Source organism: Dendrobates tinctorius, unplaced genomic scaffold (genome assembly GCF_039654945.1).
Source record: "Dendrobates tinctorius isolate UK_male_01 unplaced genomic scaffold, ASM3965494v1 ptg000332l, whole genome shotgun sequence".
Taxonomy (NCBI): domain Eukaryota; kingdom Metazoa; phylum Chordata; class Amphibia; order Anura; family Dendrobatidae; genus Dendrobates; species Dendrobates tinctorius.
Window position 1 is genome coordinate 4,408,026 of NW_027361998.1, and position 26,558 is coordinate 4,434,583.

Here is a 26,558-nt window from a genome sequence, read left to right on the forward strand (position 1 = left end):
GCAAGCTAGTCTTGCCCTAACAATATACCTCAGGGGGGTTTATTTTAGTTATCCCACCACTGCCACAATATGTTACAAGCTTTTGGGATTTATGTATATCCCACTTTCCAGTTCCCCTTTGGAACTTGCAGCTCTCCGGTGCCCCCCTTACCCGCAGGTCAGTCAGGGAACTACACTTGGGATAACTGGTCGCCGGACGGGCCGCTCACTGTGGACTGTCTGTTAGGTGCACTGCAGCGAGGAAATTATAAATGCTCTGGCCGCAGCCACACAAAAGCTTATGAAACCCCTTCCGTCATTGCCAGCTAGCCCACCCAGCCAAAACACACTTCGCTGCCACCAGCTTCAGATTTCTCTGATTAATATTTAAAATTAATAGAGGAGTGTGACGAACAGCCCACCGCCGTTCGTCTACTTACGGGCGACACTAACGGGGGTCCCGCTGCCACCAAAACGCGACGGACAGCGGACCCTGTGTCACCACTATGTCACAATCCCACCACTGACACCGGTGTATCAGCGGACGGAGTGGCGTGACACAATGCCGGCACACGGCTATCACAGGCGCAGTGGGGCTTATCTTAGTTATCCCAACACTGGCACCATGTGACCAAAAATATCCAGCAAGCTAATCTCGCTCTACAATTTGCCGCAGGGGGAGTTTAATTTGGATGCCCCACCACTGCTATCAATCTTCCAAGTACTGCGGGGATTTATGTATATCCCACTTTCTCAGTTCCACTTTGGAACTCGCAGCTCTCCGGCGCCCCCCTTACCCTCGGGTCAGTCAGGGAACTGCACCTAGGATAATTAGTCGCCGGATGGGCTGCCTGTTGTGAACCGGCAATTAGGCTTCTGCAGTAAGGGAATTATCAATGCTGTGGCTGCAGCCCCTTATTCAGCAATATAAGACCCTTCTAAACTGCCAGCAAGCCGCAATAGCCGTACACAACGCGCTGCCACCAGTCACGGTTACTTAATTCACAGCGTTAAATCAAGAGGGTCCGTGACAAACCCCTTGAATTAGTAGCGATTATCTATCAAAGGCGTATAGTTCGATTCTTAGAGCATGGAGACAGATCTAAATAATTATTTCATTTATTTTCCGAAAGAGGACAGTGATTACAGATAAAAGTTGCTATAAAATTGAGACATAAAATATGTACAGTACAGGTATAAAATAAAAGTGGAGAAAACAAAGAGATTACACTCACAGTTCCATATTGTTCCTTAGGCAGACCATGCAGCTTTAAGGGGGGTGGAGGCGGAGCTGCCCATCTCCGCTCATCGGGGGTCTTTCTAGCACGACGACTTGAGCTGTTCTGCCCTGGTTTTGTCCAGGAAATACTTTATAGACTTGCTATGTGACATCACGGAGAGATGCATGCTGGGTTAATCCCACCTCTCCCTTTTGGATTTAGAATTACACTAGAAAACTTATACTAATCACAACTCCGTGGGGGCAGCCCGCACAGACACATATAGGGCATCATTGGTTGTGATTTGTTGAGTACAATAATTCAAGACCAAATATGCAGTAGTTCTGATACACCGTTTAGCTGGAACACATATCTCAGGTTCTGAAAGGATTACGCTTCGCCAGAACCACGGCAGCGACGCTGTGACCGCCCGGATTACAAAAATATGATTTTCATATCTCTACTTGGTACGGTTTTCGCAGGGCAGGCTCTTAAAGGTTTACTACTAACCTTTATTTCAAACAAAGACCTTTTCCCGCATTTTTCAGCTGAGAGAAGGAAACAAATGGTTGTAACAGCAGGGGGGTCTCCTATTACTAGTGCGAACACAGGCTGTAGAGGAGGGGGGGTGGCACTGCTCTGTGTGTGTGTGAAGGGAGGAGGGATGAAGCTGCAGAGCTAGCAGCCTGGATTGTCATGTGCCGGATCTTTCTGGAAAGTTACAACAGAAAACATCATATTTTGTGGACAAAACCCCATACCTCACAGACATTGTACATCACAAGGAGATCAAAGCAAACTCGAATCAGTAGCGTAATTAGCTTACAGGCGCATGAATTCGTCACAGAGCAAAGAGACTGAACTAATAAATTTTATATTTTATTCCCAAAAGATGGGCAGCGTTTACAGACGATAAAAAGGATTTACGAAATGAGACAATAATATATGTACAATACGACTACAAATAAAATACAGGATTAATACAGAAAATACACTTACATAATGGCTTAGATCATTTCAGGCAGAACCATGTGGGGAGGAGGAGCTACACGTCACCACTCATTTGATATCTTACAGGCATGGCATCCCAGACTAGAATGAGGGAGGGGGGTTGGGGAATACCTTATACCTTCGGGCTGGTGACCTCACCAAAGGGGCTGGCTTGTGACGGTCCTCCCCTTACTCTTGGAGTTAGAATCTGGTTGAAAAACTTATCATAACCATAATTCGACGAGGGTCCCTCATATAGAAACGCACATAGTATCATCTTTTCCAGCTCGTCGCTGGCGATAATTCAAGACCATACACAGACTAGTTATTTCACTCAGTTCAGGAGAAATCTATTTCTTGGGTTCTGTTGGTGCTTGGTCCATGAAAAACGTGGGCTAGGAAGCTGGGTCGGCGCACATCGCAGAAATGTTATTTTCGTATTTTTACCATAAAAACACCGCGTTTTATGAGCAAATGATTAGATCCCCATTACTGTCTATGTGAGTATCTGCACATGGTGGAAGAGATAAAAGGGACCCCCTGCCATGAGGCAGGAAGCCAGTGGTCTCATGTTACAGGCTGCTAGTGAGATAAAACAAAGCTGCATCTGACAGGCTAAGAAGAGGAAGGGGGGTCAAGCCCCCACACTGACATAGAAGAGCTCAGTATGCGAATAGGAGATTCTGCCATGTGATAATCAGGGGGATCTTACATTATATTTTTACATTATTGTTACAATTATCTGCTCTATGAAGTGTATTATAGATATTATATAAGTATTATACATAGATACTGTGAGTGGTACTGTTATATATGCAATGTGAAGAGTATTATTACACAGATGCAACAAGCGATACACACAGGTACTGTGAATGGTTCTGTTATATGTGCACAATGAAGAGTAGTATATATACAGTGCCTCGTGAAAGTATTCGGCCCCCTGGAACTTTTCAACCTTTTCCCACATATCATGCTTCAAACATAAAGATACCAAATATAAATTTTTGGTGAAGAATCAACAACAAGTGGGACACAATTGTGAAGTTGAACGAAATTTATTGGTTACTAGCTGAAGAACCCGGCGTTGCCTGGGCATAGTAACCAACTGTGGTTAGTTATAACAAATTATAATGATTATATTGCATATAAAATAAAAACATTTCACATCATATATTCAACACTACAGATTTGCAACAGAAATTAACTAAACGATTACCCAAGTATTGATAGCATTTTATTTTCAACTTGTTCGAGAGCCTTTTGATAAACACCATTTTTGGTTTTTCCTTTCGGTGCAAAGATGAACAGATTTTTTGCAGTTCCAACTCTTGAACAGACCATGTAAAGTTGACCATGAGAAAACCATGGAGATTGCAAATCGATCCCTACTCCTTTCAAGGACTGTCCATGAGCATTGTTAATGGACATTGCAAATAGCAGTCAAAATGGAAACTGGAGGCGTTTAAAATAAAAAAAACAATCAGATGGAATGAGTGGAATTTTTGGAATGAAAATGTCCTCTCCTTTGGCACATCCTGTTTCTGTGCTGTGTATCTAACCCTATCCTGTGTGATAATGTCTGCTGAGCTGTGTACCTAATCCTCTCCTGTGTGATACTTTTTGCTGAACGGTGTACCTAATCCTATCATGTGTGTTACTGACTGCTCAGCCGTGTATCTAATCCTATCCTGTGTGATACTGACTGCTGAGCCGTGTATCTAACCCTATCCAGTGTAATACTGACTGCTGAGCCGTGTATCTAATCCTCTCCTGTGTGATACTGTCTGCTGAGCTGTCTATCTAGTCCTATCATGTGTGTTACTGACTGCTCAGCCGTGTATCTAATCCTATCCTGTGTGATACTGACTGCTGAGCCGTGTATCTAATCCTATCCTGTGTGATACCGTCTGCTGAGCCGTGTATCTAACCCTATCATGTGTGTTACTGACTGCTCAGCCGTGTATCTAATCCTATCCTGTGTAATACTGACTGCTGAGCCGTGTATCTAATCCTATCCTGTGTGATACTGCCTGCTGAGCTGTGTATCTAATCCTATCATGTGTGTTACTGACTGCTCAGCCGTGTATCTAATCCTATCCTGTGTAATACTGTCTGCTGAGCCGTGTATCTAATCCTATCCTGTGTGATACTGACTGCTGAGCCGTGTACCTAATCCTATCATGTGTGTTACTGACTGCTCAGCCGTGTATCTAATCCTATCCTGTGTGATACTGACTGCTGAGCCGTGTACCTAATCCTATCATGTGTGTTACTGACTGCTGAGCCGTGTATCTAATCCTATCCTGTGTGATACTGACTGCTGAGCCGTGTATCTAATCCTATCCTGTGTGATACTGTCTGCTGAGCCGTGTATCTAATCCTATCCTGTGTGATACTGACTGCTGAGCCGTGTATCTAATCCTCTCCTGTGTGATACTGACTGCTGAGCCGTGTATATAATCCTATCCTGTGTGATACTGACTGCTGAGCCATGTATCTAATCCTATCCTGTGTGATACTGACTGCTGAGCCGTGTACCTAATCCTCTCCTGTGTGATACTGACTGCTGAGCCGTGTACCTAATCCTATCCTGTGTGTTACTGACTGCTCAGCCGTGTACCTAATCCTATCCTGTGTGTTACTGACTGCTCAGCCATGTATCTAATCCTATCCTGTGTGATACTGACTGCTGAGCCGTGTATCTAATCCTATCCTGTGTGATACTGACTGCTGAGCCGTGTACCTAATCCTCTCCTGTGTGATACTGACTGCTGAGCCGTGTACCTAATCCTCTCCTGTGTGATACTGACTGCTGAGCTGTGTATCTAATCCTATCCTGTATGATACTGACTGCTTAGCCGTGTATCTAATCCTATCCTTTGTGATACTGACTGCTGAGCTGTGTATCTAATCCTATCCTGTGTGATACTGACTGTTGAGCCGTGTACCTAATCCTATCCTGTGTGATACTGACTGCTGAGCCGTGTATCTAATCCTCTCCTGTGTGATACTGACTGCTGAGCCATGTATCTAATCCTATCCTGTGTGATACTGACTGCTGAGCCGTGTATCTAATCCTATCCTGTGTGATACTGACTGCTGAGCCATGTACCTAATCCTATCCTGTGTGATACTGACTGCTGAACCGTGTATCTAATCCTATCCTGTGTGATACTGACTGCTGAGCCGTGTACCTAATCCTATCCTGTGTGATACTGACTGCTGAGCCGTGTACCTAATCCTCTACTGTGTGATACTGACTGCTGAGCCGTGTATCTAATCCTATCCTGTGTGATACTGACTGCTGAGCCGTGTATCTAATCCTATCCTGTGTGATACTGACTACCGAGCAGTGTATCTAATCTTATCCTGTGTGATACTGACTGCTGAGCCGTGTATCTAATCCTATCCTGTGTGATACTGACTGCTGAGCCGTGTATCTAATCCTATCCTGTGTGATACTGACTGCTGAGCCGTGTATCTAATCCTATCCTGTGTGATACTGACTGATGAGCCGTGTATCTAATCCTATCCTGTGTGATACTGATTGCTGAGCCGTGTATCTAATCCTATCCTGTGTAATGCTGACTGCTGAGCTGTGTATCTAATCCTATCCTGTGTGATACTGACTGCTGAACCGTGTACCTAATCCTATCCTGTGTGTTACTGACTACTCAGCTGTGTATCTAATCCTATCCTGTGTGAAACTGACTGCTGAGCAGTGTATCTAATCTTATCCTGTGTGATACTGACTTCTGAGCCATCTATCTAATCCTATCCTGTGTGATACTGACTTCTGAGCCGTGTATCTAATCCTATCCTGTGTGATACTGACTGCTGAGCAGTGTATCTAATCTTATCCTGTGTGATACTGACTGCTGAGCCGTGTATCTAATCCTACCCTGTGTGATACTGACTGCTGAGCCGTGTATCTAATCCTATCCTGTGTGATACTGACTGCTGAGCTGTGTATCTAATCCTATCCTGTGTGATACTGGGCTCCCCCTGCAGTCTGTGTCAGAGGGTGGTCTGTGTTGGCGCGGTAATAAATTGTGTTATTTCCAGCTTTACAGAAGGACAATAACACCATAGAAATGATAAGAATAATAGGCCTCAGTTACCACAACTGTCTACAAAGAAAACTGTTGCTGATAGCGACCAATCACAGCTCATTTTTCATCTTGTAAACAGCTCTGGGACAGTGTGGTGAGTTTTGAGTGGCAACTTTTGTGTTTGGACTTTCATGTGGCGAGGTTGGTGTATGTGTGGTGAAATGTGTACTGAGGGTGGTATATGTGTGGAAGCACGTGGTGGTGTGTGGCGCATTTTGTGTGTGTGTTCATATCCCCGTGTGTGGTGAGTATCCCATGTCAGGGCCCCTCCTTAGCAACTGTACGGTATATACTCTTTTGGCGCCATCGCTCTCATTCTTTATGTCCCCCTTGTTCACATCTGGCAGCTGTCAATTTGCCTCCAACACTTTTCCTTTCACTTTTTCCCCATTATATAGATAGGGGCAAAATTGTTTGGTGAATTGGAACGCGCGGGGTTAAAATTTCACCTCACAACATAGCCTATGACGCTCTTGGGGTCCAGACGTATGACTGTGCAAAATTTTGTGGCTGTCGCTGCAACGGTGCGGATGCCAATCCCGGACATACACACACATACATACATACATACATACATACATACATACATACATTCAGCTTTATATATTAGATTTTTAATTTTTGTGAAAATTCAAGAACTGAAAAGTGGGGCGTGCAATATTATTCGGCCCCTTTAACTTAATACTTTGTTGCGCCACCTTTTGCTGCGACTACAGCTGAAAGTCGCTTGGGGTATGTCTCTATCAGTTTTGTACATCGAGAGACTGAAATTCTCGCCCATTCTTCCTTGGCAAACAACTCGAGCTCAGTGAGGTTGGATGGAGATCGTTTGTGAACAGCAGTTTTCAGCTCTTTCCACAGATTCTCGGTTGGATTCAGGTCTGGACTTTGACTTGGCCATTCTAACACCTGGATATGTTTATTTGTGAACCATTCCATTGTAGGTTTTGCTTTATGTCTGGCATCATTGTCTTGTTGGAAGACAAATCTCCGTCCCAGTCTCAGGTCTTTGCAGACTCCAACAGGTTTTCTTCAAGAATGGTCCTGTATTTGACTCCATCCATCTTCCCATCAATTTTAACCATCTTCCCTGTCCCTGCAGAAGAAAAGAAGGCCCAAACCATGATGCTGCCACCACCATGTTTGACAGTGGGGATGGTGTGTTCAAGGTGATGAGCTGTGTTGCCTTTACGCCAAACATATTGTTTGGCATTGTTGCCAAAAAGTTCAATTTTGGTTTCATCTGACCAGAGCACCTTCTTCCACATGTTTGGTGTGTCTCCCAGGTGGCTTGTTGCCAACTTTAAACTACACTTTTTATGGATATCTTTGAGAAATGGCTTTCTTCTTGCCACTCTTCCATAAAGGCCAGATTTGTGCAGTGTACGACTGATTGTTGTCCTATGGACAGACTGTCCCACCTTAGCTGTAGATCTCTGCAGTTCATCCAGAGTGATCATGGGCCTCTTGGCTGCATCTCTGATCAGTCTTCTCCTTGTTTGAGATGAAAGTTTAGAGGGACGGCCGGGTCTTGGTAGATTTGCAGTGGTATGATACTCCTTCCATTTCAATATGATCGCTTGCACAGTTCTCCTTGGGATGTTTAAAGTTTTGGAAATCATTTTGTATCCAAATCCGACTTTAAACTTCTCCACAACAGTATCACGGACCTGCCTGTTGTGCTCTTTTGTCTTCATGATGCTCTCTGTGCTTCAAACAGAACCCTGAGACTATCACAGAGCAGGTGCATTTATACGGAGACCTGATTGCACACAGGTGGATTATATTTATCATCATTAGTCTTTTAGGTCAACATTGGATCATTCAGAGATCCACAATGGACTTCTGGAGTGAGTTTGCTGCACTGAAAGTAAAGGGGCTGAATAATATTGCACGCCCCACTTTTCAGTTCTTGAATTTCCACAAAAATTTAAAATAACCGATAAATTTCATTCAACGTCACAATTGTGTCCCACTTGTCCTTGATTCTTCACCAAAAATTTACATTTGGTATCTTTATGATTGAAGCATGATATGTGGGAAAAGGCTGAAAAGTTTCAGGGGGCCGAATACTTTTGCAAGGCACTGTATCTGTTAGCTTCTGCGGTTAGTTAGTAGTTAGTAATTTTGGTCGGGGACGTTTCGTTGGAGTGGTGGGCATGGAAGCTGGATTGTAGGTTGTCAAGAAGTGAGTTAGATGAGAAGTGGGAGGAAAGTTCAGCATTGGACATGCTGTTCAAGGAGTTTGGAAGCGAATGGGATCAGCGATATGGGACGATAGCTGGACATAGAGGACGGGGTGAGAGATGATTTGTTTCGTCAGGATAGGTGTGATCATTCGGCATCAAAGGCCTTGCCCTATCCTGGATCTCCTCATACCTTTCCAACCGCACATTCGGCGTCTCTCACTCCCACACCACCTCCTCATCCCATCTTTCTGTTGGAGTCCCCCAAGGCTCTGTTTTAGGACCCCTACTCTTCTCAATCTATACACTTGGTCTGGGGCAACTCATAAAGTCCCATGGATTCCACTACCACCTTTATGCTGATGACACTCAGATCTACCTCTCTGGCCCAGACGTCACCTCTCTGCTGTCCAAAATCCCAGTGTGTCTATCAGCCATATCCTCCTTCTTCTCCTCTCGCTTCCTCAAACTCAATGTAGACAAATCTGAACTCATCATCTTTCCTCCATTTCACAGATCTTCCTTACCCGACCTAGCTATAACAATTAATGACATCATGCTTTCCCCAGTACCGGAAGTCCGCTGCCTCGGAGTAACCTTTGACTCTGCCCTGTCCTTCAAACCGCACATCCAAGCTCTTTCTACCTCCTGTCGCCTCCAGCTCAAAAATATTTCCAGAATCTGTCCTTTCCTCAACCCTCAATCTACTAAAATGCTTGTGCACGCCCTCATCATCTCCCGCCTCGACTACTGCAACATCCTTTTCTGTGGTCTCCCTGCTAACACCCTCGCACCTCTCCAGTCCATCCTTAACTCTGCCGCCCGACTAATTCATCTCTCTCCTCGCTACTCCTCCGCTTCTCCTGTCTGCAGATCTATTCACTGGCTCCCATTCCCTCAGTGTATCCAGTTCAAATTACTAATACTGACCTACAGGGCCATCTATAACCTGCCTCCCCCATATGTCTCTGATCTAATCTCCCGATACCTTCCCTCACGTAATCTCCGGTCCTCCCAAGACCTCCTTCTCTCCTCCACACTTATTCGCTCCTCACCCAACCGCCTCCAAGACTTCTCCCGAATAGCCCCTATTCTCTGGAATTCTTTGCCCCAACAAGTCCGACTATCAACCACATTTGGATCCTTCAGACGGAACCTGAAAACCCACCTCTTCAGGAAAGCCTACAGCCTGCAATGACCCCGCTACCTCCTTCTCTCTCACCACTACCAGTGATATCACCTCAACCAACACCGGAACTGCTGCAACCCACCAACCTACTGTCTCCTTCCCCACCATCCTGTAGCATGTAAGCCCGAAAGGGCAGGGTCCTCTCCCCCCTCTGTATCAGTCTGTCATTGTTAGTTTGTTTACTGTAAGTGATATCTGTAATTTGTATGTAACCCCTTCTCATGTACAGCACCATGGAATCAATGGTGCTATATAATTAAATAATAATAATAATAATAATCATGGCATGTTTGAAAGCAGAAGGGGAGGTACCAGAAGTTAATGATTGAAGAGGTGGGCTAGGGCCGGGATAAGAGTGGTGGTGAGGATGGCGAAGAGGTGGGATGGGGTCAAGTGCACAAGTGGTCAGGAGGTGTGATTTGGAGAGATGAGTTAGCTTTACTTCAGTGATGGTAGGGAGGAATGTTATGGGGGAGGTGCAGTGGTCCGTTATATGGAGGGGTTGAGGTGGCTATGCAGTAAAGACTAATATTTACTCATTACTAATATTACAGGTATTACTGTACGGACACTAGAATGAATAGTGGATAGAGAGGGGGAAGCACATGGACCCTAATCTTCTCCTATTGATGAAGGTTTACTTTAAATACTTAAAAGAATGTTCTCCGCAATCCACGTCTGTAAAGAGAACGATTCCTAGTGGATCACATCTTACACCAGACTGTTCGGAACAAGTGTAGTATAAAATAGATGGCCCGCAGCCCCGGCACGAAGGAAGTGGAGCCAGGTCCCATGTGAGGAATTACACATTCCAGCGGAGTCCCTGCCCCCAATAAATATCCCAACACTCTCTCTGTTATGTAACAGGATCCTTCCCCCAGATAATCACCCGCTGACCCTGCACATGAGGAATATGCTGGAGACGCGCCCATTATTGTACTGACGGCTGAATACATGGCGGGAGATGGATGGAGAGATTGAATTTCCTTATACAATGTATATGAACTGTACTGTTACAATGTATTAGACAAGGAATCGGAAGGTGAGGAGTTGATGAAGCAACAATCAATGTGTAGTGCCTGCTGCCGGTTACTGCAGAACAGCTGCTATTCAAACGAATACTGCAGTATCCGACCACGGCCGCTACTCAGCGAAGAGAGCAGCCTTCAATGTGTTTTTACATGCAGCCGCCGTCAGAGTGAATAATGGCTGATCAGTGGCGTTCCAGGTGTCAGACCCCCACTGGCCTCATACTGATGACCTATCCTAAAGAAAAGGCCCTCACACAGTTACTGCAGTTATCATCGCAATGTGACACTGGGTTAATTATAAATACACTGGCATGTAAAACTTTGGGCACCCCTGGTCAAAATTACTACTGTGAACAGTTAATCAAGTAGAAGGCTTGTTTAGATGTTCTTTCGCATACTTCTGAAGCTGAATTTTATGAGGATGCAGGAGAGGGGTTTTTTTCTGATGACTCTTCCTTGAAGGCAATATTTGTGCCGGTGTCTCTGAACAGTAGAACAATGTATTACAACTCCAGAGTCTGCTAAATCTTTTTGAAGGTCTTTTATAGTCAAGCTCTCACTGAAATTTTGCTTGGTCTTTCAGACCTTATCTTGACCTACACTGTTCCTGGTAACTGCTATTTCTTAATGACATTTCTATCTGAAGAAAGGGCAACTTGAAAAAGCTTTGCTGTCTTCTTATAGCTTTCTCCTGAATTGTGGGCCTCCACCATTTTGATTTTCAGAGTGCTCGGCAGTTGCTTAGAAGAACCCATGGCTGCTGTTTTTTTGGCACAAGGTTAGATGATGCTGGGCTTTTATAAAGTTGGGAAATTTGTAGCCTTTTCTAACAATTATAGTGTACAAGCCATAACCCTAGCAGGCTAATTAACCCCTTTCCGACATTGGGCGTAATAGTATTCCCATGCGGGACTCCCCCTGTTTGGTGATATACAGCTTACATGTGCCCGCAACAGCCGCAGGTGGAATCGTGATCCACCCATGGCTGTTATATAGTTTAATGCTGTTGCCAATGTCAACAGCAACATTTAACTCACGCTTACCAGAAGCACGTCACTAATTCCGCCCATCGGTGACCCCGTTACATGATCGAGGTTCATCAGTGGGTTGGCATGACAACCAGAGGTCTGCAGATTTCTATAAGCGCCGCCTCGTAGTTGGTGCTCATAGCATGTGATCTGATGTGATCTGATCATCGCCTGTGTGTAGCAGAGGCGATCAGAGTATTGCAGCTTCTTGTCTCCCATGGAGACTATTGAAGCATGCAAAAAGTAAAAAAAAAAATGTTTTTAAAAATACTAAAAAATACAAAAATATAAAAGTTTAAATCACCCAATTTTTTTTCAACACTTAAATAAAAAAGAACCTAGACATGTTTGGTGTCTGTGGACTTGTAATGACCTGGAGAATCATAATGGCAGGTCAGTTTTAGCATTTAGCTAACATGGTAAAAAAAAAAAAAAAAAACAATTGTGAGATTGCACTTTTTTTTGCAATTTCACCGCACTTGGAATTGTTTCCCATTTTCCAGTACACGAGATGTTAAAACCAATGGTGTCATTCAAAACTACAACTTGTCCCACAAAAAAAACAAGCCCTCACATGGCCATGAAAAAAAAAGTTATGGCTCTGGGAAGAAGGGAAGCAATAAAATAGACATTCAAAGACTCGCTATCCCCTTTAGCCTGAGCTTCCAGTGCGAAACGGAAGCTTCATCTACGGGCACAGTTCACACTGATATTACATCAAGAAATCAATGGTCCATGACCACATAAAAGTGTCACAGAGCTGTATGTAAATCAAAAAGTGCCGCTCAGTATGAACCCCACACCAAGGAGACTAAGTGGGCACAGTGAACACTAGAGATGTCCCCTGAGGAAGCATGGATGAAACGTGTTGGGGCAAAGAAACGCAGGATTGGTCCAGTCACACTACACACTCAGTAAGTGGCATTTATTGAGTTGGCTACAGTACCGCACCCACTTATGGCATGTATCGCTGATGCAGCTTTTCTTTACTTTAGAGAGCGGTCCCCATTCTCACAGCCATACAAGAAGGAAAACCAACATGCAGAAAAAGTTATGAAGTCGATGATGTAAAAATAGTCGCCAAAAAAAGATATCAAAAAGCAAAAGTCCATAAAAAAAATAGGGGTTTTAGTGCAAATCAATATAAATTTTATTCAATACATAAAGATGAGCAAAAGAGAGCCGCTAAAATGAGCCAGAAGAGATTACTGGCAGGAGAAAATACGTGTCCTTCAGCGCCACCCGCTATGTGGTACAGAAAAAATAGGACCAATAAATATAAGAGATAAATTGGAGAATTGGGCTGAAAAATGGCAAATGAGGTTTAACACAGATAAGTGTAAGGTTATGCCCATGGGAAGGAGAAACAGACGCTACAATTACTTACTAAATGGGAAACTGCTGGGGAAATCAGACATGGAAAAAGACTTAGGCATCTTAGTCAATAAGAAGCTAAATTGGAGTGCCCAGTGTCAGGCAGCTGCCACCAAAGCAAATAGGGTCATGGGATGCATTAGAAGAGGTCTGGGGACACGAGATGAAAACATAATTCTCCCTCTGTACAAATCACTCGTCAGACCACACTTGGAGAATTGTGTGCAATTTTGGACGCCGGTGCTCAAGAAAGACATTACTGAACTTGAAAGGGTCCAAAGGCGGGCTACTAAAATGATAAATGGAGTTGGTTCACTACAATACCCAGAAAGGTTATCATAATTAGGTCTATTTACTCTAGAAAAGAGAAGACTTAGGGGAGACCTAATATATATGTACAAGTATATCAGAGGGCAATACAGAGATCTCTCCAATGAGCTGTTTGTACCAAGGACTGTGACAAGAACAAGGGGGCATTCTCTTCGTTTGGAGGAAAGACAATTTCTGCACCAGCATAGAAGAGGGTTCTTCACGGTAAGAGCAGTGAGGCTCTGGAATTCTCTTCCTGAGGAAGTGGTGATGGCCAACTCACTGAATGAATGTAAGAAAGGAATGGAGGCTTTTCTTGTGAGTAACAGTATAGAAGGTTACGAATAACAGAATATTATAGGTAGTTGGTTGACCCAGCTTAGGGGAAGGAATTTTTTTCCCTATGGAGAAAATTGTCTTCTACTCTGTGGGGTTTTTGCCTTCCCCAGGATCAACAATGCAGAACAGCTGCACTAAAAATAGGCTGAACTATATGGACATAAGGTCTTCCTTCAGCCTTCAAAACTATGTATGTTACTATGTATAAGGACAATATAATTCACAGAACCATAGATGCAAATTCTGGAATGAATGCTATCAAGCATAAAAGTCTGCCATTTCAGTAAAGTGTTCTATGTGCATATTGCTACTGTGAAGATCATAAGGAATGACCAAAGATAGAGATATTAGGTGTAAACCAAATACAACTGTGTAGTATTACCTTGGGACATGATATGATCAGAGAGCGGGTGTGCATGCAGGACACAGGAGAGCCTCGACGCGCGTTTCACCGGTATGCTGCACCCTTGAATTTTGTACATATAATATATTTATACATAGACTGATTCTCTTCTCCAATATACTGTACATTGGGAGCGGAAAGTATTCAGACTCCTTTACATTTTTCACTCTTTATTTCATTGCAGCCATTTGGTAAATTCAAAAAAGTTCATTTTTTTCTCATTAATGTGCACTCTGCACCCCAACTTGACTGAAAAAAAACAGAAATGTAGAAATTTTTAAAAAATTATTAAAAAAGAAAAACTGAAATATCACATGGCTGTAAGTATTCAGCCCCTTTGCTCTGTATTGAGTAGAAGCACCTTTTGAGCTAGTACAGCCATGAGTCTTCTTGAGAATGATGAAACAGGTTTTTCACCCCTGGATTTGGGGATCCTCTGCCATTCTTCCTTGCAGATCCTCTCCAGTTCCATCAGGTTGGATGTGAACATTGGGGGACAGCCATTTTCTGGTCTCTTCAGAGTTGCTCAATTGGGTTTAGGTCAGGACTCTGGCCGGGCCAATCAAGAATGGTCACAGAGTTGTTCTGAAGTCACTCCTTTGTTATTTTAGCTGTGTGCTTAGGGTCATTGTCTTGTAGGAAGGTTCACCTTCGACCAAGTCTGAGGTCCAGAGCACTCTGGAAGAGGTTTTCATCCAGTATATCTCTGTACCAGAGGTTTGGTAATAACAAGCTTAGGAAGATGACAACCCATTGAGGTACGTGGCCAGGTGATCAGATGGTCCCAATCTGGTTTCCCCAAACGTATCCATGGTGCCAGGTGACCAGATGGTCCCAAACTGGTTTCTCCAAACGTATCCATGGTGCCAGGTGACCAGATGGTCCCAACTTGGTTTCTCGAAAAGTATCCATGGTGCCAGGTGATCAGATGGTCCCAATCTGGTTTCCCCAAACGTATCCATGGTGCCAGGTGACCAGATGGTCCCAACCTGGTTTCTCCAAACGTATCCATGGTGCCAGGTGACCAGATGGTCTCAACCTAGTTTCCTCAAATGTATCCATGGTGCCAGGTGACCAGGTGGTCCCAACCTGGTTTTCACAAACATATCCATGGTTCAGCATCGGTTGATGGAGCAGATCTGTGTTCTTCCAGCCGGGACCATGGTCCTGTAAGCTGACATCCTGTAGAATGATAAATCTGTGCCCCTCGTGATGGAGACCTGATGTCTTTACTGCTGTCCTGCCTCTGGTTCTTTGGATGTTTGTATGTCTTTACTGAATCTCGGTCTCTCTCTTGTTAAAGAGGCATATAACCTCTTTTTATAGTTAACTGTCCTTCATCCAGTGTTCACAGATAAAGGGAAAGAATGCTGATAAGACCAACTCACAATATTTGATTATGTAATCTATTTGCATAGCTTTTCCTCCTCTATTTTCCAAGTCAACAAACTGGTTGGCTTGGACATTGTGTAATCAGCATATCAGCAAACATCACTAGTCATCCAGGATAAGAGCACAATGTGTCACAACAAATTGTCAACATTACAGGCTTACACAAAGCAAAAGTCTGTTTTCTTGACCAACCAGAAAGAAACACATAAATTCAAAAGTCAACATATAAATAACAGTCTATTCCTCCTGGCTTGCTAAACATAGACATCTGACTAATTAAGATACAATACTGTGTCTCCACACACATTCATTCTAATAGAGGCAAAAACAATGAGGCACACACACAGAGGCACACACACTCAGACACTCACAGACACAGAGAGACACACACACAAGGAGAAACACACAAAGAGACAGAACTAAACAAAGAGAGACACAGATAGAGAAACACACACAGAAACTCACACACACACATAGAGAAACAGACACACACACAGAAAATAGAGGAGTTACCACTAGTTCATCTCCTCTTCAGTTCTTCCAACTTCTGCAGAGTGCAGGACCTGTGGTGACATCACAGTCACATGACCGATCACATAATCATGATGTCACCAAAGGTCCTGAAGTCCTGCAGAATACAAGACCTGTAGTGCAACACGGCCACATGACCGATTTCATGATCGTGATGTCACCAAAGATCCTGAAGCAGTCTCCACATCGGAAGCTACACTAAACTTATCAGTGTAGCTCCTGGTGTAGACGCTTCTGGAACTCAAGGGCGTTGGAGCCCTGGACAATTGTCGAGGTCTGGACCCCTAACGCCGCCCCTGCCTGGAGAAAATCTCTTATATATCACACATCAAGTGTTGTCACAAACTTCACTAAGGATGATATATTGTGTTAATAGTAATTGTTTTTGTTTTCTTTTTTAGGTGAAACTGGCCAAAGAGGACTGAAGGGCGAGAAAGGAGACAGAGGAGAACTAGGTGAGAGACGGACGATGAGTGTCACATGTGTTTCAGTTATTAATGACTATTAAATGGTTAAAATATGGCGGACCACACAACAGGCTAATATTAGTTCTCCTGAAAGGTAAATAGCAGGAAATATCTACATATGACCAAACGCAAATATGGCTCCATACCGAGATCCCAAGATCTGAGGAAATATAAGGTACCTATAGAAATCGATACGTATCCACCATAAGAGCTGACACTCTACAGGAGAGAGGACCCTGCACATAAGAGATGACACTCTACAGGAGAGAGGACCCTGCACATAAGAGCTGACACTCTACAGGAGAGAGGACTCTGCACATAAGAGCTGACACTCTACAGGAGAGAGGACCCTGCCCATAAGAGCTGACACTCTACAGGAGAGAGGACCCTGCACATAAGAGCTGACACTCTACAGGAGAGAGGACCCTGCACATAAGAGCTGACACTCTACAGGAGAGAGGACCCTGCACATAAGAGCTGACACTCTACAGGAGAGTGTAATATTTTGGGGCAGTACGGTCCTGCACCCATTTGCTGCAGGGAAGTCCAGCGTGCAGGTGTAAGAGGATGTAATATGGAGCAGTGACTAGTGGTACATATCATGGAGCTTGGGATGATGGAGGACATACAGGATGGTGCACCGTTGTGCTCGGTAGATTAGTGGGAGAGTCATGAATATTACTCTACAATAGACTGGTAACCGGAGAGCAGCGGCGTCAGTACAATTAATTAGCGTGCACGCTATTTGCTAAGTTTGGTTGATGTTAGTCTTACAGATTTATCTGGCTCAGTCGTGTCCTTGATATCTGCAGGCAGTGAGCTAAGAGCGAAACGCGTGCATAACTTTAACCTAAGTCATGTAATCGTATCCAGTAACAGGAGAGAGGTCACATCCCCTGTGAACGCGTTTCGCAGCCGCCATCCTGATATTATTGTTTTATCCTTGAACAGAACCTCATTGTGTTGAGAGCGCCTCACAGGAGAAAAACAGACACTTTCCCTATAACGGAAAACAGCACGGGAGCGAAAAATGTGCATCTGTTTTCTCCTTATGAATGTCTCGTCTCCTGGAGCTTTTCTGGGCAGGCGTGCTAGGATGGACGGGACTTGTTTCCAGTTCGGCTGTCTGCACAGTTTCGATCCATGGCCGACAAAGCACATGTCGATATCAGTCACTGACTCTCATCCCGGTGGCGATGAAATTGGTGCCATGTGTGACATCACATGTATCAGTATACTTGGTGGTTGACATACTTTTCCGTAGACGAGAGACTTTAGTTGGCACTTTCCACCAGTTTTGGTTGGATATGCTTGGATTTTTTGCAGTCTCTTACCTTCTAAATACCTTTTAGACTTCACCCCTATAAAACACCAACTAGCGGTGTACCTGTTACTGGTATGGTGCTTGTGAAAATAACTTTTAATCCATTTGCAAATGACCCATCAGTGCACCCATGGGGAGGGCATGAGCTAGGTGCACCATTTTGCCCTCTCATTTTGCATCTTGGGGACAGCCCTAGCTTGTGATAGACAGCGCGCTCTCCTAGAGCGACCGCTGCCCCGCTTGTGTGCACTGATATTGGCTATGCCAAACTCATATTGTCCACTCGCGGACAAAGTAGATGGGCTTGTTCTCCTTCCTGGTTCCTCTCTTGTGCACCAAGAGATGGAGTGATCGGCATCCGCAGAGATCCATGTAGAAGAGCGCCCCCAGTATGAGAGCACGCCCAACCACTGTATGTGCCTGGGTCCGGTACAGCCAATAACAGTGTGCATGCACACACACATGGGGCAGCAGTCGCTCAAAAAGTGAACGCTGTCCTTCAAAAACTAGGGCATTCCCCAAGGCACAAATTAATGGAGCGTAACGGTGCAACCAGCTCATGAGGCCACTCCATGGGTGCAGCGAAGACTCCGCATTTGTATATGGCTTCTGTTATTTTTACAAACATTGCACCAGCAACAGGTTTTTATAGGGGTGAAGTCCCCTATATCCCTGTATTTTGGGGGTGACAGACTCCTGTTAAGACTTGGAGGTATCTATGGAATGGCACCCAACTGGTGCGGTGAGAGACATGTCAAGCATAACCTATGACAATGGAGAACCACCACTGGGGTCTGGAGAATCGTTGATTTCAGTTCTGGCCATATGGACCAAACTCTTGTCCATGTGACCAAAGAACAAGATGTCAAGTGGTCTACACAAGAGGTTACTGCTCGCCTTTAGCCTTCTGTCATAATCCCCATGGCCATACATTGGGGGGGACGGGGGCTTGCAACTCCAGCACCCTCCTGATGGTGTCTCCATAGAAAGCTTGGCGCTTGAAGCTCGTGACCACCATAGGTCTTTAAGATTAAAGCAGCATTCCTATCAGGGATATGCCGTTACTTTATTATCAGTGGTGCTTCGACCTTTGGGACCCCCACTAATCATAAGACTGGAGGGGCCACATAGAGAGGGCATTTCAGAGCCCACCCCACGTGTCCATGGCTGTGCCTGGTATTGCAGTCCAGCTCCATTATTGTGACTCAGGCTGGGCTACAATACCACTCGCAACCTATGGACAGCGGTGCTGCTGTTTACTTTTCAAGTAAGTTTTGTTTTCTAATCCTGTACTACCCCTTTAAAGTAAATCTTTACTTTTAAACACTTTATCATCTCCAAACATTCAGTGCTGATGAATTTCTCAAAATGAATTTATAGTGGTAAGAAATTATTGCTTTTATATACATATATATATATATATATATATATATATATATACAAAACTTCAAATCACATGAATAGAAAGTAACTGTCACGCTGCTGCTATGCAGGTAGATGCAAGCTCCACTAGATGGCAATAGAGTGGAGGGAGGACTGCACACAGCAAGAGCAGACCTGCAGTGCAGCAGCGAGGCTACCACCAGGTGGCAGCAGAGTAGTCAAACAAGCCGGGTCGATATTAGTCTGTAGCGTAGTACCAAAGGAATAAACAAACACAGAGTCAGAAACAAGCCAAATGGGTCAGTACCAGTCAGGAGCAGATATGCCAAAGACAAGAGACAAACAGCAGGTCAGGGTCCAAGCCGAGTCAAATACCAGAGAGTCCAAAACATGAAAGGGGAACACTGAGTCGGGACGGGAAGAGGGGAACAAAACAGACACGTATAACGTCAGCAACAGCAGAAGGACAAATCAGGGTATACATGGAGTCAGCTACTCACGCTGAAGGCAGAAACTATAACTGACACCCCCTGCAGGATGCAGTGAAGAGAAATAGCCAGCCTGGAGCCAGAGCGAGGCAAAAGTTAACCCATGACATGATCAGACTGGGAAAGGGAGACAGGATGGAAAACCCAGCCTCGATCATGACAGTTACTGGATACAATTATGGCTTCCAGAAGCCGCCACATGGGGGGGCTCAGGAGTTTACTGTATACAGCGCTCACTGTACAGTGTGCAGCAAGCGCCCTCTAGTGGGGAACTTCACAGGAAATATCCTTCATTTCCTACTTTTCCCATTTCTTACTCTCAGGGGTCTAGGAGCTGCGATATGGGGAGCTGTTAGCTGAGATATGGGGAGTTGTTAGCTGAGATATGGGGAGTTGTTAGCTGAGATATGGGGAGTTGTTGCTTCTTACTAATCTACCAAATGTATTAGGGGATGAACAAAGTGAAGCCTGACTGAAGGATCAGACTACACAGAGATTGTTTGTAGTCTGTTGTCATGGAGACGTGTGGCTCTGCACTGGAGCTGGAGATAAAAAAAAATAGGAAGACATTTTTCATCAGCACTGTTTGCAAAGTTACTAGATTTTTTTTATTTTGGATGTATAAGAGCAACAGAGAAAATAAATTGCACAAAGCTGAAAAGTCAACGATGAAAATAATTGTAAAGGTTGAGTCTTAAAATATGGAGGATTTGTGCTACATAAAAAGTATTTATTGAATACAAAAAAGACACATAATGTAGCAGACGCATTAAAATGGTAAAGGGGTAAGGGATGAGGGCAATACAGCAACCAAAATACCCAGAGTTGAAGATGGCCAGGCGGTAACAGTTAGATGTAAGTAAGAAAATGGGAGGAGAGACCTTCATATATGTGAATTCCCATTTATAGGGCTCAAAAGGTAGTATTCAGGCAAAAATTCTATATAAGTATGACATAAAATTGTCAAGGATACAAAATAATTGAATATGAGGTGGTGGGTCAGCCACAATTGCTGCACAATGGCTGGTTCAAGCAGACCCCCTGCTTAATGTAAAATCACAAATGTAAACAGACCTGTCAAGTAGAAAGCATGTCAAAGCAATATGTGCAATTGTATTGCCTGTAACCCGGAGATGTAACTGAAAACATGAGGTCTCAGAACATACCCATAGCTAAAATAAGCTGAGTGCACCGGCCAGCTGTCCCCAGCGCACGTTTCGCAGTTTGTTTGCTTCCTCAGGGGGCGAAGCCATCTTCATCTCCGGGTACTTTGGTCACTGTATTGCCCTCATCCCTTACCCTTTTACTTTACCATTTTAATGCGTCTGTTCCATTATGTGTCTTTTTTGTGTTCAATAAATACTATATATACTTTTAATGTAGCTTTGATTCAGGTTCTCTCTTTCTAATCTATAGATCTAGTTAGTCGCCACTACAGTAATTCTTGGGGCCCTACCAGCATATGTGTGTCTCCTGGCTATCCTCGAATCCATGTCTCCCAGTCTCCTCCGACTCCATGTCTCCCAGCCTCCCCCGACTCCATGTCTCCCAGCCTCCCCCGACTCATATCTCCCGGCCTCCCTCGACTTCCTGCATCCATGCCCGCCCCAACTCCTTGTCTCCCAGCCTCCCTGTCTCCCTCCCCCGACTCCCTTTCTCCCTCAATTCCCTATATCTCAGGCCTCCCCAACTCCAGGTCTTCCACTTGAAATCCCTGTCTTGACCACCCCAGCACCCTCTCTCTCCCCAACTCCCCACAAACCCTAGCTTCTTATCTCTGTCACTTGACTCCTTGTCTTTCAGCTGTCACCGACTCCCTTTCTCCTTCTCCCAACTCCCTTATTCCATATATCCTGGGCCTCCCTATATCCTGAGCCTCCCTGACTCCGTTTCCCACACCAACGCCATGTCTGTCAGCTTTCCTAGCATCCTGTCTCTCTCTTCCGAACAATCTACCGCCTCTACCTCCCCATCTCCTTCCCTTGACACTTAGTCTGACGGCTGACGTTAGCTCTCTTTCTCCCTTTCTTGACTGCTTGTCTTCCAGGCTCCCCCAACTACATGTCTCCCAACCTCCCCCAACTGCATGTCTCCCGACTAACTGCATCCATGCCTGATCCAGCTCCCTGTCCCTCAGCCAATTTGGTTCCCTGTCTCCCTCCCCAGACTCCCTTTCTCCCGGCCTCTCACCTAGCCAAATCAGTTCTCATACTTTGCACAGACGAGGGCCAATTGCCCGAAACACCATGTCTGCAAATTGAGATTCTGATTTGGCTTTTATCCTAAGTTATATTACAAGACTCATTAAAGGGTTGATTGTGACTTGTAGGATCGCTACTACCAACAGGTGGCGCTATAGAGTTCAAGTCCTCTTCCTCTCTCAAGAGGCAATTTACATATTAAATTTCTTCCGGCCAGCACTGATTCTTTGTCTCCCTCCCCCGAATCTCCTCCCTCCCTCAACTCCCTATATCTCAGGTCTCCCCAACTCCTGGTCTTCCACTTGAAATCTCTGTCTCTCTCTCCCCAACTCCCTGCCAACCCTAGCTTTTTATCTCTGGCCCTTGACTCTTTGTCTTTCAGCTGCCACCGACTGCCTTTCTCCTTCTCCCAACTCCCTTTCTCCCTCCCCTGACTCCCTATATCCTGGGCCTCCCTGACTCCCTGTTTCCCACCCCAACTCCCTGTCTTTCAGCCTTCCTAACATCCTGTCTCTCTCTCCTGAACTATCTGCTGCCTCTAGCTCCCTATCTCCCTCCCTTGACTGCTTGTCTTCCAGCTGACGTTGGCTCCCTATCTCTCTCCCTTGACTGCTTGTCTTCCGGCTGACGTTGGCTCCCTATCTCCTCCCTCCCTTGATTGCTTGTCTCTCGGCTGACAATTACTCCCTTCCTTTCTCTTTGACTGCTTGTCTCTCTCCTTGACTGCTTGTCTCCCGGCTAACGTTGGCTCCCTTTCTCCCTCCCTTGACTTCTTGTCTTCCGGCTGATATTGGCTCCCTTTCTCCCTTCTTGACTGCTTGTCTTCCAGCTGACAATGGCTTCCTTTCTCCCTCCCTTGACTGCTTGTCTCCCGGCTGACGTTGGCTCCCTTTCTCCCTCCCTTGACTTCTTGTCTTCCGGCTGACGTTGGCTCCCTTTCTCCCTTCTTGACTGCTTGTCTTCCAGCTGACAATGGCTCCCTTTCTCCCTCCCTTGACTGCTTGTCTTCCGGCTGACGTTGGCTCCCTTTCTCCCTTCTTGACTGCTTGTCTTCCAGCTGACAATGGCTTCCTTTCTCCCTCCTTTGACTGCTTGTCTTCCAGCTGACAATGGCTTCCTTTCTCCCTCCTTTGACTGCTTGTCTCCCGGCTGACGTTATTATTTTTTTATTATTATTATTTATTTATATAGCACCATTGGTTCCATGGTGCTGTACATGAGAAGGGGCTACTGTACATACAGATTACAGATATCACTTACAGCAAACAAACTAACAATCACAGCCTGATATAGAGGGGAGAGAGGACCCTGCTCTTTTGGGCTTACATGCTACAGGATGGTGGGGAAGGAGACAGTAGGTTGGGGGGTTACAGCAGTTCCAGTGATGGTGAGGTGGAAGCTCCAGTAGTGGTGAGGAGGCAGCGGGGATCACTGCAGGCTGTAGGCTTTCCTGAAGAGTTGGGTTTTCAGGTTCCGTCTGAAGGATCCGAGTGTGGTTGATAGCCGGACGTGATGGGGCAGGGAATTCCAGAGGATGGAGGTTATTCGGGAGAAGTCTTGGAGGCAGTTGGGTGAGGAGTGAATAAGTGTGGAGGAGAGAAGGAGGTCTTGGGAGGACCGGAGATTCCTTGAGGGAAGGTATCTGGAGATTAGTTCAGAGATGTATGGAGAAGACAGGTTGTAGATGGCCTTCTACGTCAGTATTAGTAATTTGAACTGGATACGCTGAGGGAATGGTAGCCAGTGAAGAGATTTGCAGAAGGGAGAAGTGGAGGAGTAGCGAGGAGAGAGATGAATTAGTCGGGCGGCAGAGTTGAGAATGGACTGGAGAGGTGCAAGGGTGTTAGCAGGGAGGCCACAGAAAAGGATGTTGCAATAGTCGAGGCGGGAGATGATGAGGGCATGCACAAGCATTTTAGTAGATTGAGGGTTGAGGAAGGAACGGATTCTGGAAAAATTTTTGAGCTGGAGGCGACAGTAGGTGGAGAGAGCTTGGATGTGCGGTTTGAAGGACAGGGCAGAGTCAAGGGTTACTCCAAGGCAGCGGACTTCCGGTACTGGGGAAAGCGTGATGTCATTAATTGTGATAGATAGGTCAGGTAAGGAAGATGTGTGAGATGGGGGAATGATGATCAGTTCAGATTTGTCCACATTGAGTTTAAGGAAGCGAGAGGAGAAGAAGGAGGATATGGCTGATAGACACTCTGGGATTCTGGAGAGCAGAGAGGTAATGTCTGGGCCAGAGAGGTAGATCTGAGTATCATTGGCATAAAGGTGGTACTGGAATCCGTGGGACTTTATGAGTTGCCCCAGACCAAGTGTGTAGATTGAGAAGAATAGTGATCCTAGAACAGAGCCTTGGGGGACTCCAACAGAGAGAGGGTGGGATGAGGAGGTAGTGTGGGAGTGGGAGATGCTGAATGTGCGGTTGGAAAGGTATGAGGAGATCCAGGATAGGGCGAGGTCTTTGATGCCAAAGGAGGAGAGGATCTGTAGTAGGAGGCAGTGGTCAACTGTGTCGAAAGCAGAGGACAGGTCTAGAAGCAGGAGTATAGAGTATTGTCCGTTAGCTTTGGCTGTAAGTAGGTCATTGGTAATTTTGGTCAGGGCTGTCTCAGTGGAATAATGGGGGCGGAAGCCAGATTGTAGATTGTCAAAGAGCAAGTTAGATGAGAGGTGGGAGGAAAGTTCAGTGTGGACATGCTGCTCCAGGAGTTTAGAAGCGAATGGGAGCAGCGATATTGGGCGATAGCTGGACGTGGCTGTTGGATCGAGGGTTGACTTTTTAAGGATAGGTGTAATTGTGGCATGTTTGAAAGCAGAAGGGAAGGTACCAGAAGTTAGTGATAAGTTGAAGAGGTGGGTTAGGGATGGGATAAGTGTGGTGGTGAGGTTGGGGAGGAGGTGGGATGGGATGGGGTCAAGTGCACAGGTTGTGAGGTGCGATTTGGAGAAGAGGCGATTAAGCTCCTCTTCAGTGATGTTGGAGAGAGAGGTTATGGGGTTTGGGCATTGGTCTGGTATACAAAGGGGTTGAGGTGGATGGGCAATAAAGACTTGCCGTGTTTGGTCTATCTTGTTTTTGAAGTGTGCTGCAAAGTCCTCGGCAGAGATTAGGGAAGTCGGAGGTGGCAGTGGTGGGCGGAGGAGGGAGTTAAAAGTATTGAACAAATGTTTGGGGTTGTGGGATAGGGAAGATACAAGGGTTGTGAAGTAGGCCTGATTAGCAGAGGTGAGAGCTGATTTGAATGCAAGTGTTGCTTGTTTGAGTGCAGTGAAGTCGTCTTGCAAATGTGTTTTCTTCCAGCGCCATTCTGCAATTCTGGATGCTTGCCGAAGCTTTTTAGTGGTGTTATTGTGCCAGGGTTGTCTGTTGGTTCGTCGCACTCTGTTATGCATGACAGGGGCGACTGAGTCGATGGCTGATGCAAGAGTGGCATTGTAGAAACTAGTGTCAGTGTCGTGGAGTGAAGCTATGGAGGACAGTGGTAGAATAGAGTCAAGAGAGTGTGCGAGTGTCTAGATGTGCGAGGTTTCTGCGGGGGTGCACATGCTGCTGGACGTGGGTGACAGGTGAGGAGGACAGGGATGAGAAAGTGAGTAGATGGTGGTCAGAGAGAGGGAGAGGGGAGGTGGTGAAGTTAGAAAGAGAGCAGAGGCGGGTGAAGACCAGGTCTAATGTATGTCCATCTGTGTGGGTGGCTGAGGAGGACCACTGAGTAAGTCCAAAAGATGAAGTAAGGGACAGGAGTTTAGAGGCTGCTGACTGGTGGGTGTCAATGGGGATGTTGAAGTCACTGTCACGCGGGGCTTAGGACAACTAAGGCAGAAATACCCGGGGCCCCTGTGGTGTCCCTTTCACTAGGGGAAACCCTGTCTGACCCTCAACCCAGGGTTTTTGCTGAAGGTGCAAAGGCCTGAGCCTCCACCCTTTCCTTATCTCCTGCTCAGCCCTGCACTTAACCCTCCACCCTCCACCCAGTGAGGAGACAAACCACCAAAGCCCCCACACAAATAAGACAGACAGGGAGAACTTAAACTGCACCGCACACACACAGGAATATACAGTAATGTGAACAGGTCACAACTAAACACAAATATGGGAAGGAGAAAGGATAACGACGGATCATACGACACCAGATACGAATCTCTCTCTCTGCAACACCTCCACTCCAGACCGGAACCACTTGGTATGAAAACACAAGCTATAATCGGCGACGCCCATATGCCAGTATGACTATTTAAAGACCGTGGGCGTGACTAACCTTCCAACCTGGTCTCCAGCAGGATTAACCCCCGAGAGCCTGAAGATCAAGCCGGCGCCACTGAGGCTATAGTGGCTGGAGGTGGAACTACCTCTGCCTGCCGGACGCTGTGGTGTGAACAGCGTCCGACATGACAGTACCCCGTCTTCTACGAGGGACCCCAGGGCCCTCAAGACTCATAGGACCCGGCTTGTCCGGATGACGACGGTGAAAAGAACTGACCAGCCGATCCGCATGTATGTCTGAGGCTGGAACCCAAGACCTCTCCTCCGGACCATACCCCCGCCAGTGCACCAAATACTGAAGAGTACGGCGTACTACTCGAGAGTCCACTACCTTGGCGACCT

General features: G+C 45.6%; 1 protein-coding gene across 1 annotated transcript in view; it reads left to right on the forward strand.

Moving 5' to 3' along the window:
* The window catches only part of SCARA5 (scavenger receptor class A member 5), a 410,475-nt gene that overhangs the window by 352,085 nt on the left and 31,832 nt on the right, over positions 1 to 26,558 (forward strand). The window contains exon 7 of the mRNA XM_073561962.1: positions 16,485 to 16,538. Coding sequence (XP_073418063.1) covers positions 16,485 to 16,538 — 54 coding nt within the window. The remainder of the gene's footprint in view (positions 1 to 16,484; positions 16,539 to 26,558) is intronic.